Source organism: Bombina bombina, chromosome 7, assembly GCF_027579735.1.
Source record: "Bombina bombina isolate aBomBom1 chromosome 7, aBomBom1.pri, whole genome shotgun sequence".
NCBI lineage: Eukaryota > Metazoa > Chordata > Amphibia > Anura > Bombinatoridae > Bombina > Bombina bombina.
Genome location: NC_069505.1, coordinates 461,141,741 through 461,158,503, shown reverse-complemented (window position 1 = coordinate 461,158,503; position 16,763 = coordinate 461,141,741). Strand labels below are relative to the sequence as shown.

Genomic DNA, 16,763 nt, shown 5'->3' with positions numbered 1-16,763 from the left:
TCCCTGGTGTAGACAATTGGGAAGCGGATTATCTCAGTCGCCAAACGTTGCATCCGGGCGAATGGTCTCTTCACCCAGAGGTATTTCTTCAGATTGTTCAAATGTGGGAATTTCCAGAAATAGATCTGATGGCGTCCCATCTAAACAAGAAACTTCCCAGGTATCTGTCCAGATCCCGGGATCCTCAGGCGGAGGCAGTGGATGCATTATCACTTCCTTGGAAGTATCATCCTGCCTATATCTTTCCGCCTCTAGTTCTTCTTCCAAGAGTAATCTCCAAGATTCTGAAGGAATGCTCGTTTGTTCTGCTGGTAGCTCCGGCATGGCCTCACAGGTTTTGGTATGCGGATCTTGTCCGGATGGCCTCTTGCCAACCGTGGACTCTTCCGTTAAGACCAGACCTTCTGTCACAAGGTCCTTTTTTCCATCAGGATCTGAAATCCTTAAATTTAAAGGTATGGAGATTGAACACTTGATTCTTGGTCAAAGAGGTTTCTCTGACTCTGTGATTAATACTATGTTACAGGCTCGTAAATCTGTATCTCGAGAGATATATTATAGAGTCTGGAAGACTTATATTTCTTGGTGTCTTTCTCATCATTTTTCCTGGCATTCTTTTAGAATACCGAGAATTTTACAGTTTCTTCAGGATGGTTTAGATAAGGGTTTGTCCGCAAGTTCTTTGAAAGGACAAATCTCTGCTCTTTCTGTTCTTTTTCACAGAAAGATTGCTATTCTTCCTGATATTCATTGTTTTGTACAAGCTTTGGTTCGTATCAAACCTGTCATTAAGTCAATTTCTCCTCCTTGGAGTTTGAATTTGGTTCTGGGAGCTCTTCAAGCTCCTCCGTTTGAACCTATGCATTCATTGGACATTAAATTACTTTCTTGGAAAGTTTTGTTCCTTTTGGCCATCTCTTCTGCCAGAAGAGTTTCTGAATTATCTGCTCTTTCTTGTGAGTCTCCTTTTCTGATTTTTCATCAGGATAAGGTGTTGCGAACTTCTTTTGAATTTTTACCTAAAGTTGTGAATTCCAACAACATTAGTAGAGAAATTGTGGTTCCTTCATTATGTCCTAATCCTAAGAATTCTAAGGAGAAATCGTTGCATTCTTTGGATGTTGTTAGAGCTTTGAAATATTATGTTGAAGCTACGAAATCTTTTCGTAAGACTTCTAGTCTATTTGTTATCTTTTCCGGTTCTAGAAAAGGCCAGAAAGCTTCTGCCATTTCTTTGGCATCTTGGTTGAAATCTTTAATTCATCTTGCTTATGTTGAGTCGGGTAAAACTCTGCCTCAGAGAATTACAGCTCATTCTACTAGGTCAGTTTCTACTTCCTGGGCGTTTAGGAATGAAGCTTCGGTTGACCAGATCTGCAAAGCAGCAACTTGGTCCTCTTTGCATACTTTTACTAAATTCTACCATTTTGATGTATTTTCTTCTTCTGAAGCAGTTTTTGGTAGAAAAGTACTTCAGGCAGCGGTTTCAGTTTGAATCTTCTGCTTATGTTTTTCGTTAAACTTTATTTTGGGTGTGGATTATTTTCAGCAGGAATTGGCTGTCTTTATTTTATCCCTCCCTCTCTAGTGACTCTTGTGTGGAAAGATCCACATCTTGGGTAGTCATTATCCCATACGTCACTAGCTCATGGACTCTTGCTAATTACATGAAAGAAAACATAATTTATGTAAGAACTTACCTGACAAATTCATTTCTTTCATATTAGCAAGAGTCCATGAGGCCCGCCCTTTTTTTGTGGTGGTTATGATTTTGTATAAAGCACAATTATTCCAATTCCTTATTTTATATGCTTTCGCACTTTTTTATCACCCCACTTCTTGGCTATTCGTTAAACTGAATTGTGGGTGTGGTGAGGGGTGTATTTGTAGGCATTTTGAGGTTTGGGAAACTTTGCCCCTCCTGGTAGGAATGTATATCCCATACGTCACTAGCTCATGGACTCTTGCTAATATGAAAGAAATGAATTTATCAGGTAAGTTCTTACATAAATTATGTTTTTATATCAACAACATGCATCGGCTCAAACAGAGCCTGCTGCAAACCTGTAAGAACAAGATTAAGGCTCCAAGGAGGAGCAACAGATTCTGACCAGGGTCTGAAAAAAAGCTTGAACATCTTGCAAATCTACCTTTCTTCAGGCCATCCTGAAGAAAAGATAAAATACGGGGAATTCGCATCCGGCTCCAGGAGAAACCCTTAGATTCGCACCAATAAAGGTATTTACTCCATACCTTATGGTAAATCTTGCAAGTAACAGGTTTGCGAGCCTGAAACATGGTATCAATGACCTCTTCAGAAAAACCACGTCTAGACAGAATTAGGCGTTTAATCTCCAAGTTTCAGAGAATCCAGGTTTGGATGGAGGAATGGACCCTGAATTAGAAGGTCCTTCCTCAGAGATAACCTCCAAGAAGGAAGAGATTACATCTTTACCAGATCCGCGAACCAGATCCTGCGAGGCCATGCAGGAGCTATTAGAATTACCGGTGCGCTCTCCTGTTTGATACGAGCAATGATTCGTGGAAGGAGAGCAAACGGAGGAAACAGGTATGCCTGAGAGAAGATCCAAGGAACCGCTAGAGCATCTATCAGAGCGGCCTGAGGATCTCTTGACCTTGAGCCGTACTTTGGAAGTTTGGCGTTTTGACGAGACACCATCAGATCGAACTCTGGAACCCCCCACCTGAGGGTTATCAGAGAGAACACTTCCGGGTGGAGAGCCCACTCCCCGGGATGAAAAGTCTGTTTTCTCAGAAAATCTGCCTCCCAGTTGTCTACTCCTGGAATGTGGATGGCAGAAAGGAGACAATCGTGAGCTTCCGCTGAATGCGATTCACCTCCTTCATAGCCAAGGAATTCCGAGTTCCTCCCTGGTGGTTGATGTAAGCCACTGAGGTGATGTTGTCCGACTGAAATCTGATAAACCGGACTAAAGATAATTGAGGCCAAGCTACCAAGGCATTGAAGATTGCTACCAAGGCATTGCCACCCGAGTCTACAAGCCCTCAGCTTTTATAGAGCCCCAAACTGCTCCCCAGCCTAACAGGCTGTCGTGCATAGTCGCACTCACCCAGGAAGGTCTCAGGAAGCAAGTGCCTCGAGCCAGGTTTTCCTGTGAAATCCACTACAAGAGAGAGTCTCTTGTTAGGGGATCCAGATCTACCCTTTGCAATAAATCTGAATGGTCTCCGTTCCACTGACTGAGCATACATAGTTGCAGAGGTCTCAGATGAAACCGAGCAAAAGGAATGATGTCCTTGGAAGCAACCATCAGACCAATCACCTCCATGCATTGAGCCACCGATGGACGAATAGCAGACTGGAGAGAAAGGCACGAAGAAAGAAGTTTGGATTTCCTGACATCCATCAGAAAATTTTTCATGGACAGGGAATCTATGATTGTCCCTAAGAAACACACCCTTGTAGCTGGAACAAGGGAACTCTTCCTGATTCACTTTCCATCTGTTGGAATGTAGAAAAGACAAAAACATCTCTGTATGAGATTTTGCTAGTTGAAAAGATGACGCCTGAACCAAGATGTCATCTAGGTAAGGCACCCTAGCATTTCTCTGGGATCTGACCACTGCCAAAAGAGCCCCCAGAACCTTTGTGAATATTCTGGGAGCTGTAGCAAGACCTAATGGAAGTGCAACAAACTTGGAATGTCTGTCCAGAAAGGCAAACCTTAGAAACTGGCGATGATCCCTGTAAATGGGAACATGGAGATAAGCGTCCTTCAGGTCTTTGGTTGTTATGAACTGACCTTCCTGAACCAAGGAAAGAATGGAACAAATAGTTTCCATCTTGAAGGACGAAACCCTGAGGAATTTGTTGACGCACTTTAGGTCTAGGATGGATTGGAAAGTTCCCTCCTTTTTGGGAACCACAAAGAGATTTGAATAGAATCCTTGTCACTGTTCCTCTACAGGGATTGGAACAATAACTTCCAGGGAGGATAGGTCCTCTACGCAGTTTAAGAAGGCCTCCCTCTTTATTTGGTTTGAGGATAGTCTTGACAGGAGAAATCTGCCCCTTGGAGGGCAAGACTTGAATCTTATTCTGTAACCCTGGGATACTATGTCCACGGGTCTGGGACATCGCGTATCCAAGCTTGTTGAAAAAGAGAAAGTCTGCCCCCCCCCCACCTGATCCAAAATTGGATCGGGGGGCCGACCCTTCATACTGATTTAGAGTCAGCGGAAGGCTTCTTCTTTTGCTTCGATAGAAAATAGTGTAAATGTGCGCTAGAAAAAAGGCTATAGGGTTAAATGTAATTTTCAATATTTGATGTGTATCAATTAAACATTTGTGAATATAAAATGTGCAAAATATGTGCAAAGTGTATTTGCAAATTGTGAATACTAGTGTGTTATTTATGCTTAAATAAAACAAATTGAAAGATATCTATAATATCAAAAAAGTAATTTAATGGATATTTATAACATACTAGAATATTTGCGTATTTCTCAAAAAAATTACTCGTAAAATTCCCTTTTAAATATGACCGGCCATTTTAGTTTGATTGTACTAAAATCAAACATTAGCAAAAAATAAATGCAAAAAATATTAATAAAATAAAAATACAAGATGTTAAAATACAATAAAATGCAATTGATCTCAAAGCGCTTAAAAAACTCCTTTTGAAATTATAGTTCACGTTAAAGTTCACATAAAACTTTTTATGCAGCTGATAGCGGTATGCCAGCGCACTACGTCCGGACTCTTACACCCCTTATTTAAGTGCCTACCTTTTGAATGGAGCGGCTCTTCAATTGCTCGTCTTACCTTCCTGATAACATAAGCAGAGCTTCATCACCGGTGTCTGTGGAGTCTTGTGACGGCTGATTGGCTTACTCACCGCTTCTCCGATGTGATCTGTTTGGTCCGTGTCACCTGATCCTAGCACCAAGTCAGCCCGGGATTTCATAGTGATCCGTTGTTTGTGATGAAATGATCCTTACACTGCCCTGGAAACTACTCCGTGCAGTATTTTGTAATGAAAATGAAATGCTACATTTGGAATTTACATGTGATGTAACTGAGATAAGCAGAGCGCAGGTGAGTGTACGTGTGATGTAACTGAGATAAGCAGAATGCAGGTGAGTGTGCGTGTGATGTAACTGAGATAAGCAGAACGCAGGTGAGTGTACATGTGATGTAACTGAGATAAGAAGGCAGGTGAGTGTACGTGTGATGTAACTGAGATAAGAAGGCAGGTGAGTATACGTGTGATGTAACTGAGATAAGCAGAGCGTTGGTGAGTGTACGTGTGATGTAACTGAGATAAGCAGAGCGTTGGTGAGTGTACGTGTGATGTAACTGAGACAAATGGAATCCACAGCACCAATTAGGTAAAAGAAAATACCTTTATTTTCACATTACATGCGACGTTTCGGCCTTCACAGCCTTAATCATGCATACAAAACATTTCAGCCTCTGTCCACAGTATATAGGCTGATCAATTAAAACATTAATTACAAACAGATTTGACAAAATGTTTCACACAGAGCAATTACTCCCTCTAGTGTTAGTCATATTTTACTACATCCTATAAAATTTAAATTCATTACCAGAATGATGGAAATGGGCAACAGATTTGTTAGCAGAGGTTATCCTGAAAACCTCATTAAGGAAGAGATCTCAAGGCTTCAGAGAGAGAAGAAAATGTACAGGGATAATAATGCCCCAAAAGATAATAAAAATGGTAAAAATAAAAGTAGGAGGATGGTATTTACTTCACAATATAATTCATACAGTACTGAAGTTACTAAAATCATAAGAAAGCATTGGAATATTATTAAAAATTGTAATAGAGATATGGAGATATTCCAAAATAATCCCATTATGGCCTTTAAGAGGGTTAGAAATTTGAGAGACACACTGATTAAAAATGATTTGGGACCCTCCAAAAGTCTTAAACAAAGCCATATGGGTCAGAAATCTTATGGTTCTTATCCCTGTCTAGGGTGCTCTAATTGCCATGCAATGATAAAAGGGAAAGAATTTTCCCATCCAAGAACAGGGCATAAATATAAAATTAATGGTTATTATACATGTGAGACATCCTACGTAATCTATTTTATTAAATGCCCGTGTTCTCTTATTTACATTGGAGAATCGACTAGAAAAGGCAGGGAAAGAATTAATCAGCATAAGTCCAACTTGAGATGTGGTAATAAAGAAGCTCCTGTTTCTAATCATTTTATCCAGGCAGGCCACAACATAAGTCAAATTAGGTGGCAGATTATTGACCATGTAGGTACATTAAGAGGAGGGGGTGACAGGGAGAGGATCCTTAAACAAAAAGAAACTTACTGGATCCCTAAATTAGATTGTATGTACCCTAAAGGGTTAAATAGAGAAATAGATTTCTCTGTCTTTCTCTAAATGTAACAGTAAAAATTCAAAACAAAAAACATTTTCTTCAAAAAATTTTTTTTTTTTTTTTAGTTAGTTTTGGTTTAGTTAAACACATAGGTAAAGTCACTTGTTCACTTAAACACATAGGTAAAGTTTATCAGTAAGATTGGTAAAAGGTGTCAGTAATATACTTTAGAAATATTACTATAGAAATATAAGATTGCAGTAAGACTTGTTCCTATATATTTTCTTTTTTTTAATGACACTTGTACATTCAGTGGAAACTCCTCTAGTAATTGTATTTTTGGTAACTTGAGAGTTAAATTTTATAGGATGTAGTAAAATATGACTAACACTAGAGGGAGTAATTGCTCTGTGTGAAACATTTTGTCAAATCTGTTTGTAATTAATGTTTTAATTGATCAGCCTATATACTGTGGACAGAGGCTGAAATGTTTTGTATGCATGATTAAGGCTGTGAAGGCCGAAACGTCGCATGTAATGTGAAAATAAAGGTATTTTCTTTTACCTAATTGGTGCTGTGGATTCCATTTGTCTATGTTGCTGTAAGGGTGGCAGTAACCCTTTCTCCACGGGCATCATACAGAACTAAAACCTGCTTTAAGGAACCAACAGGTGCTGTACTCATTTACTACTTTTGTGATGTAACTGAGATAAGCAGAGCGCAGGTGAGTGTATGTGTGATGTATCTGAGATAAGCAGAGCGTTGGTGAGTGTACGTGTGATGTAACTGAGATAAGCAGAGCGTTGGTGAGTGTACGTGTGATGTAACTGAGATAAGCAGAGCGCAGGTGAGTGTATGTGTGATGTATCTGAGATAAGCAGAGCGTTGGTGAGTGTACGTGTGATGTAACTGAGATAAGCAGAGCGCAGGTGAGTGTATGTGTGATGTAACTGAGATAAGCAGAGCGCAGGTGAGTGTACGTGTTATGTAACTGAGATAAGCAGAGCGTTGGTGAGTGTACGTGTGATGTAACTGAGATAAGCAGAGCGCAGGTGAGTGTACGTGTGATGTAACTGAGATAAGCAGAGCGCAGGTGAGTGTACGTGTGATGTAACTGAGATAAGCAGAGCGCAGGTGAGTGTACGTGTGTGCGTCTGAGGGATACAACGTACAGGTGAGTATATGTGTGTGAGGGGTACAGGGCACAGGTGAGTGTATATGTGTGTTGTGTCTGAGGGATACAGGGTACAGGTGAGTGTATGTGTGTGATGTGTCTGAGGGATACAGGGTACAGGTGAGTGTACGTGTGTGTTGTGTCTGAGGGGTACTGGGTACAGGTGAGTGTACATGTGTGATATGCCTGAGGGATACAGGGTACAGGTGAGTGTATGTGTGTGATGTGTCTGAGGGATACAGGGTACAGGTGAGTGTATGTGTGTGATATGCCTGAGGGATACAGGGTACAGGTGAGTGTATGTGTGTGATATGTCTGAGGGATACAGGGTACGGGTGAGTGTATGTGTGATGTGTCTGAGAGATACAGGGTACAGGTGAGTGTACATGTGTGATATGCCTGAGAGATACAGTGTATGTGTGTGATGTTTCTGAAGGATACAGGGTACAGGTGAGTGTATGTGTGTGATGTGTCTGATGGATACAGGGTACAGGTGAGTGTATGTGTGTGATGTGTCTGAGGGATACAGGGTACAGGTGAGTGTATGTGTGTGATGTTTCTGAGGGATACAGCACACAGGTTAGTGTATATGTGTGATGTTTCAGGGATACAGGGCACAGGTGAGTGCACGTGTGTGATGTGTCTGAGGGATATAGGGTGCAGGTGAGTGTATGTGTGTGATCTGTCTGAGGGATGCAGGGCACTGGTGAGTGTATGAGTGTGATCTGTCTGAGGAATACAGGGTACAGGTGAGTGTATGTGTGTGTGATGTGTCTGAGGGATACAGGGTGCAGGTGAGTGTATGTGCGTGATGTGTCAGGGATACAGGGTACAGGTGAGTGTATGTGCGTGATGTGTCTGAGGGATACAGGGTACAGGTGAGTGTATGTGCGTGATGTGTCTGAGGGATACAGGGTACAGGTGAGTGTATGTGTGTGATGTGTCTGAGGGATACAGTGTACAGGTGAGTGTATGTGTGTGATGTGTCTGAGGGGTACAGGTGAGTGTATGTGTGTGATGTGTCTGAGGGATACAGGGTACAGGTGAGTGTATGTGTGTGATGTGTCTGAGGGATACAGGGTACAGGTGCGTGTATGTGTGTGATGAGTCTGTGGGATACAGGGTACAGGTGAGTGTATGTGTGTGTGATGTGTCTGAGGGATACAGGGTACAGGTGAGTGTATGTGTGTGATGTGTCTGAGGGATACAGGGTACAGGTGAGTGTATGTGTGTGATGTGTCTGAGGGATACAGGGTACAGGTGAGTGTATATATGTGTGATGTGTCTGAGGGATACAGGGTACAGGTGAGTGTATGTGTGTGATGTGTCTGAGGGATGCAGGGCACTGGTGAGTGTATGTGTGTGATGAGTCTGAGGGGTACAGGGTAGAGTTGATTGTACAACCCCAATTCCAAAAAAGTTGGGACTGTATGGAAAATACAACAAACAAAACAAAAAGAGTAATTTGATCATTCAATTCACCCCGTACTATATTGAAAACACATTATTAATATATTATTTGATGTTTTACTTTGTGAATTTAGTGTATTTTTGAAAATATACACTCATTTAAAATCTGATGACTGCAACACGTTCCAAAAAAGTTGGGACAAGGGAAATCTAGGACTCATAGCGATTTGACAAGTTGAAATAAGGTGGTGATATGAAACAGGTGAGGCAATCAGTTAATCATAGTATATAGGGAGCCTCCAAAAAGGCCTAATCAGCAAGGATGGGTTTAGGCTCGCCAATCCGCCAACAGATGCGTCAGTGAAAAATTCAATACTTTGAGAACAACATTCTCCAAAGACATTGGTAGGATTTTGGGCATGTTGTTTTCTACAGTTCACAATATAATTAAAAGATTTAAGGAATCCGGTCAAATCTCGGTGCATTAAGGGCAAGGCCGAAAACCACTTATGAATGTCCGTGCTCTCTGATCCCTCAGACATCACTGTATCAAACTGTCATGAGTCTATAATGGATATCCTGACATGGGGTCGGAAATACTTTGGTAAACCTTTGTTAGTCAACACCATTCACCACTGCATCCACACTTACAAGTTAGGGTTTTACTTTGCAAAGCAGAAGCTATACATTAGCACTGTCTAAAAGCGCCGCCGACTTCTCTTGGCTGGCTCTCATCTGAGATGGACAGTAGCACAGTGGAATCGTATTTTGTGGTCAAACGAGTAAATGTTTCAAATAGTTTTTTGAAACAACAGCCGTCGTGATCTCAGGGCCAAAGAAGAAAAAGGACCATGCAAGCTGTTATCAGCATCAGGTCCAGAAGTCAGCGTCTCTCATGGTACGGGGGTGGTTCCATGCCTATGGCATGGGTTACTTGCATATCTGTGAGGGAACCATTAAAGCAGAAAGATATCTATACGTTTTGGAGCTACCTATGCTGCCATCCAGACGTCATCTTTTTCAGGGACGTCCCTGTATTTTCCAGCAGTACAACGCCAAACCACATTCTGCCCATATTACAAGTGCATGGTTACATAAACAGAGAGTGCGGGTGCTAGCATGACCTGCCTACAGTACTGACCTGTCTCCGATTGAGAATATGTTGGGCAAAATAAGGCAACAAAGTCCCTGTACAGTTGCACAGCTGAAGACATGCATAATGGATGAATGGTTGAAAATTACGCTTGTTAAACTTGTCTTCCATGCCTAAACGCTTAAAAGCACATTTTCAGACTCCTAACCAAGCCCCAAAGTTTTAGAAGTATACTGATGTCTATCTACTCCAGCTTGCTCCTGTTTGTGTAAAGGGTCTTTTCATATGGAGGGGAAGGGGGAGTGTCTGCTATTTAGCTACTTTCCCTGGGTGTTCTAGCTAACTTTTTTAACAGTGCTAAACTGGGAGCTTCTAAGTAAGTTTTTAAACCGTTTTATACTGGATTTTTATATTAGTATCTGTCCATATTATTCTTTATAGTAGTGTCTATTACATGCAGTTATGTGAAATTTGGTGTATACTGTCCTTTTAATAAGTGTTATTAAAAGAAAAGGTGATGTTACACACCAGTAAATAGTCGACTGTTCCAACCCATTTGGAGTCTGTTGCAATCATCACATTTGAAATGAGTAATATTTTCAAAATACAGCTGTACTATTTGGATCTGAAATCTTCTGAAAATATATTTGTTACATGATTTTTTTTCATGTTTGCTATAAAACAAATAAAAAATATTCTTTAATGTCTAGTAAAGTGCCCTTAAGCATAAGCATGAAGCTGGGGAAAGGTATAGGGGTCATAGCCTGACTCGTAGTCTTGCGGTTGACACTAATTAATAACAATTGAAATGTCCTCAAAATATATTAATGATCTAATTAATAAATAACATTTTTGTTGATAACAATGTATTTCTTATCAACAGGTGAATTTACAAACTGCAGTAATCCTAGTTCTAGCTATGGTGAAAATACAGATACTTGTTTTAATCTTCTTCAAAATCAAAGAAGCAACATGGAAAAATTATTTTCTGATTATAGAAAATGTTTTACCCGGAAATCCGATCTTTTAACACATCAGAAAATTGATACAGGAGAGAAAGCATTTTCATGTTCTGAATGTGGCAAATGTTTTTCTAAGAAACCACATCTTATTACTCATCAGAAAATTCACACAGGTGAAAAAGCATTTTCATGTTCTGAATGTGGGAAGTGTTTTACTCAGAAATCTACTCTTACTAACCATCATCGAATGCATACTGGAGAGAGAGCATTTTCATGTTCTGAATGTGGGAAATGTTTTGGTCTGAAATCAAGTCTTTTTGCACATCATAAAATTCATACAGGAGAGAAAGCATTTTCATGTGCTGAATGTGGGAACTGTTTTACTGAGAAAGCAACTCTTACTAAGCATCAGCTAATTCATACAGGAGAGAAAGCATTTTCATGTTTTGAATGTGGGAAATGTTTTAATCGAATAACAAATCTTGTTACTCTTAAGAAAATACACACGGGTGAAAAGGCATTTTCATGTTCTGGCTGTGGGAAATGTTTTACTCAGAAATCAACGCTTACTAAGCATCAGCAAATTCATATTGGAGAGAAAACATTTTCATGTTCTGAATATGGGAAATGTTTTGTTCTGAAAGCATATCTTATTAGTCATCAGAAAATTCATATAGGAGAGAAAGCTTTTTCATGTTCTGAATGTGGGAAATGTTTTACTGAGAAATCAACTCTTACTAAGCATCAGCAAATTCATGCTAGGGAGAAAGCACTTTCATGTTCTGAATGTGGGAACTCTTTTACCAGCAAAGGAAATTGTGTTACTTATCAAAACATTCATACAGGAGAGAAAATAATGTCATGTTCTTAATATGGGAAAAGTTTTGTTCAAAAGAAAGCATTCTCAATAAAAATGTGTCCACATTTTTCTTCTTGTAATGCTCTTGATTACATTGACATCAGCATAAGTTTTCCTTCTGCCTTACATAACAACAGAATTCATAACTCCTGTATACTATCACCATGTGCAAACAGGCAGGAGATGTCTTGTTTAAAAAGATAACTTTTATTAAAACAAATGGATTAACCCCTTAATGACTAATAACAGAATTATTCTGTCATGAAACCATTGTGCAAACTAAAGCTGTGTCCTTAAAGGGACAGTCAAGTCCAAATGAAACTTCCATGATTCAAATAGAAACGTAGATATTGACGGCAGATGAGAGCCATAGGCCCAGCAAGTCTGCCCGATATTACCTAACAGTATAAACTTATTTAGTTTGTAGGATAGCCTTATGCTTGTCCCATACATTTTTAAAGTCCCCCACAGTGTTTGTTGCTACTACCTCTTGAGGAAGTTTATTCCATAAATCAATCACTCTTTCTGTAAAGAAGTGCTTCCTCAAATTACTCCTGAATCTACTACCCTTTAGCTTGAGCTCATGACCCCTTGTTCTTGAATTTTCCATTTTATGTAAAATACCCACAGCCTCAGTTTTACTAAACCCTTTAATGTACTTGAAAGTTGCTATCATATCACCTCTTTCCCTTCTCTCCTCTAAGCTATACATATTTAGGTCATTGCACCTATCCTGGTAAGTTTTATTTTTTAGACCATGTACCATTTTGGTAGCCCTCTTTTGCACAGATTCAAGTTTGTTAATATCCTTCTGAAGATATGGCCTCCAGAACTGCACACAATACTCAAGATGAGGCCTAACTAATGATCTATAAAGTGGCATAAGAACCTTACTATTTCTGCTGCAAATACCTCTACCAATACATCCAAGCATTCTGCTAACCTTACTCGCTGCATTACTACATTGTTTACTACGTTTTAAATAATCTGAAATAATAATTCCAAAGTCCTGTTCCTCATCTGTAACAGTCAGTAAAGTGTCATTGAGTCTGTAATTAACATTTGGATTTTTCTTCCCTAAATGCATTATTTTACACTTTGCTGTGTTAAACTTTGGATCCCAGTCGTTTGTCCCATCCTAATTGTTGTATATCACTTCTCATTTTGTCTACCCCCCCCCCCCCCGGAACATCCACTCTGTTACAAATTTTTGTATCATCTGCAAACAGACATACTTTCCCCTGTAGCCCTCTGCTGATATCGCAGATAAATATTTTAAACAAAACAGGCCCCAGAACTGACCCCTGAGGAACACCACTAGTAACAGCCCCCTCTGCTAAATGAACTCCATTTACTAAGACACTTTGTTTTGTGTCCTTAAGCCAGCATTCCACCCAGTTCAAATTTTTTTAATCTAGACCAAGGAGATACAGTTTGTGAATTAGTTTATATGCTACATCAACTGCTCCACCCTTGTCCTAATACTTTTGTTACATAATAAAATAAGTCAATTAGATTAGTCTGACATGAGCTCCCTGAAGTAAAACCATGCTGATTTTGGTCCTCTAAATTGTTTGTCTTTATGTAAGTCATAATTCTTTCTTTTAAGAGGCTTTCCATTAATTTCTCTACTACTGAAGTTAAACTAGTTGCCAGATTCTTCTCTACTGCCCTTTTTATGAAGAGGTATTACATTGGCTATTCTCCAATCATCTGGGACAGCTCCTGTTAATAGTGACTGATTAAACAGATTAGTTAATGGGACAGTTAGCACTGATCGAAGTTCTTTTAAAACCCTTGGATGAATATTATCAGGACCCACTGCCTTTTTAACATTTATTTTTGATAATGCTAACAAAACCTCATCCTCTGTAAAAAGATTACTGTTAAGCTTGTTTCTATTTTTCGTAGCATCCCTTAATGTAGAGATTCTATCTTCACAATCTTTTGTGAAAACAGAACAGAAGTAATCATTGAGACAGTCTGCAATCTGCTTATCTCCTTCTATTATTCTACCATCAACTGATTTCAATTTTACTATTCCTACCTTATTTTTTTCTTCTTTCACTGATATATCTAAAGAATGTTTTGTCCCCATGTTTTACTGACTGTGCTATCTTCTCTTCTGTATGAGCTTTAACCTTCCTAATTAACTGCTTAGTCTTTTTTTGTTGGAGTCTCCATATTTTCATATCATCATCTGCTTGTGTGTGTCTGTAATTTTTATAAGCTATCTTTTTTGTCTTTACAGCATGTGCTACTTCTTTGGAAAACCAAATTGGTTTCCGCTTTCTTTTACTTTTACAGACATGTCTAATACAGTGTGCGGTTGCATCTAAAATGGCACCTTTCACAAATTCCCTTTTAAATAGTTTTTTTAGGTATTCTCCCATTAATGAAAAATCTGCCTTCCTAAAGTCTAAAACTTTTGTTTTAGTCTGGGTGGACAGTTCCTGCACATGAATACTAAACCAAACAGATTGATGATCACTGGATCCTAAGTTCTCACCTACAGACACATCTGAAACTGTATCACTGTTTGTAAGTATTAGATCTAATATAGCTTCCTTACGAGTTGGTTCCTTGACTAATTGCTCAAGTGATTCCCCTAGCAGAGATTCAAGAATATACCTGCTTCTAGCTGACCTAGCAGAAGGAATCTTCCAGTCTATATCTGGCAAATTAAAGTCCCCCAGTACTATAACCTTACCCTTCATGGTCATTTTGGTTATTTCTTCTAATAAAATAGGGAATGTAATCTTAAAAAACTTTCCAACTTACTTTTATCACCAATTTTGCTTTGTTCTCTTGGTATTCTTAGATGAAAGCTAAACCTAGGAGGTTCATATGCTAATTTCTTATACCTTGAAGGCTGCCTCTAATCTAAATGCATTTTGACCGTTTTTTGCCACTAAATGGCGTTAGTTCATGTGTTTCATATAGATAACATTGATCTCATGCACGTGAATTTACCGAGGAGTGAGCACTGATTGGCTAAAATGCAAGTCTATCAAAAGAATTGAAATAAGGGGGCAGTCTACAGAGGCTTAGATACAAGGTAATTACAGAGGTAAAACGTGTATTATAACTGTGTTAGGTATGCAAAACTTTCTGGTTTTGACTGTCCCTTTAATGGGTTAAACTACACTATATAGTAACTGAACAGTATATTATCCTTTAAATGTAGTTGGTATTTAAGCATATTGCTGGATATTGCAGTATAACTTTACTGTGTTATTGCAAATCAGTAACCGTGTGTACAGGCATACCTTGGAGATATTGCGGTTCGGTTCCAGACCACCACAATAAAACGAATATAGCAATAAAGTGAGTCATACTCATTTTGTTGTTTCCCAGTGCATATAAAAGTTATATTTACACTACACTGTAGTCTATTAAGTGCGCAATAGCACTATGTCTAAAAACAATGTATATACCTTAATTTAAAAATACTTTATTGTTAAAAAATGCTAACTATCATCTAAGCCTTCAGTGAGTGATAATATTTTTGCTGGTGGTGTGTATAAATAGGTGTATATAAATGTGTATGAGTATATATGTTGGAAAAATGGAGACGATAGACTTCCTCGACACAGGGTTGCCACAAACCTTCAATTTGTAAGAAGACCGATATCTGTGAAGAACCCATATCAGAGCTTAAAAGCCCTCCCATCTCTCTAGTTTTGTTCTTGGCCTCGTAGGAGAAGGTTGAGAATAGAGGTTTTTCCAGCTACTGGCTTATGGATTACAAAGTGGGATCTCAGACCCATGTGATACCCAGATTTCCTGAGGAGTATCATTCACAAAGAAGACAGAAAAGAATGAATAGGAAATACCCTGTTATGTGCACAGCATTTACCTATGGGACTTCAGCTTTAACTACCCTCAGGCATCACTGGGACTCATCCTTAGCCTCCCCCTGAGGGACACAGGTATTTCCTACTGCAAACCACTGTGGTACCCAATACCTGCATTGGATAGGCTCTCTACTGGATACTCTGGGGCACTGGCCTCTCTTCCGGCGGTAGCCCCGCCCCCTCAGCTTCCTGGGCTTTCCAATTCCCTTAGATGCTTTTACCTGGCAGAAAACAGCTCAGGAAATTTTGGTGCAGTAATTTATTCGTTTTTAATTGGTCTAGAGTCATATTACGAGTTGAAAGTAAATGTGATTGCTTGAGTGCATTGGAGCCCTTTGCAGTTAAGTAGATGAAAACATACAAAAGCATATTAATTTTTAATAAAGTGTTATCATGTGTATTTACTGTAAATATTTCATATTCCTATGTTCTGCACATAGGGTAATATTGTCATGATCCAGTGTATAACCACTCAGGACACAGACCCTTTGGGCAGTGGTAGGGAATTGGAGACACCGACCCCGGACCTGGGGAAGAGTATCCTGGACATGGAAAGTTGATATTCTGTGAGTTATAGTTGCTAGGGCTTATTGCAGGATTCATGAAAAGTAAAACATTTATATTCTGGCTTCAAAGTTAACATAATAGGTAGTGGGACACATAGTTACTAGTGCAGGATTCATGATGGATAAAGCATAACAATGCAAGATATTCAGGTTTCAAAGGAAACAGATAGGAGATTGTGATATATAGATTCAAAGAGTTACTGCAGGGTTTACAGTACATAATATTATTTAGAGCTGTATGCCAGAGCAATAAGCAGAGCAGCACAGGTGATAGGCAAGTTGCAAGTTAAAGCATAAAATACTCTTGTGGCAAATATTGGAGGATCACAGGAAAGCAGTTTGTTTAACTGAACACATAAATGCAGAGTTCTGAATATATATATATATATATATATTTGCTTGAGGATATTTGAGCAATGACAACTTGTAGCAGTGAATAGTTGTAAAGATCAGTGTAGGATTCAGTTGTAGCAATTAGAGAATGATTATAGCAAA

General features: G+C 39.2%; 1 protein-coding gene across 2 annotated transcripts in view; it reads left to right on the top strand.

The window, feature by feature from the left end:
• The window catches only part of LOC128666726 (zinc finger protein OZF-like), a 142,372-nt gene that overhangs the window by 115,576 nt on the left and 10,033 nt on the right, over positions 1–16,763 (top strand). Inside the window, exon 6 of one of the 2 annotated variants that reach the window (XM_053721476.1) lies at positions 10,908–11,914. The exons of the other annotated variant lie outside the window; for it this stretch is intronic. Within the exon in view, the coding sequence (XP_053577451.1) occupies positions 10,908–11,857 (950 nt within the window). The 3' untranslated portion in view covers positions 11,858–11,914. Of the gene's footprint in view, positions 1–10,907; positions 11,915–16,763 lie in introns of those variants that run through there. 2 annotated transcript variants of the gene reach the window in all.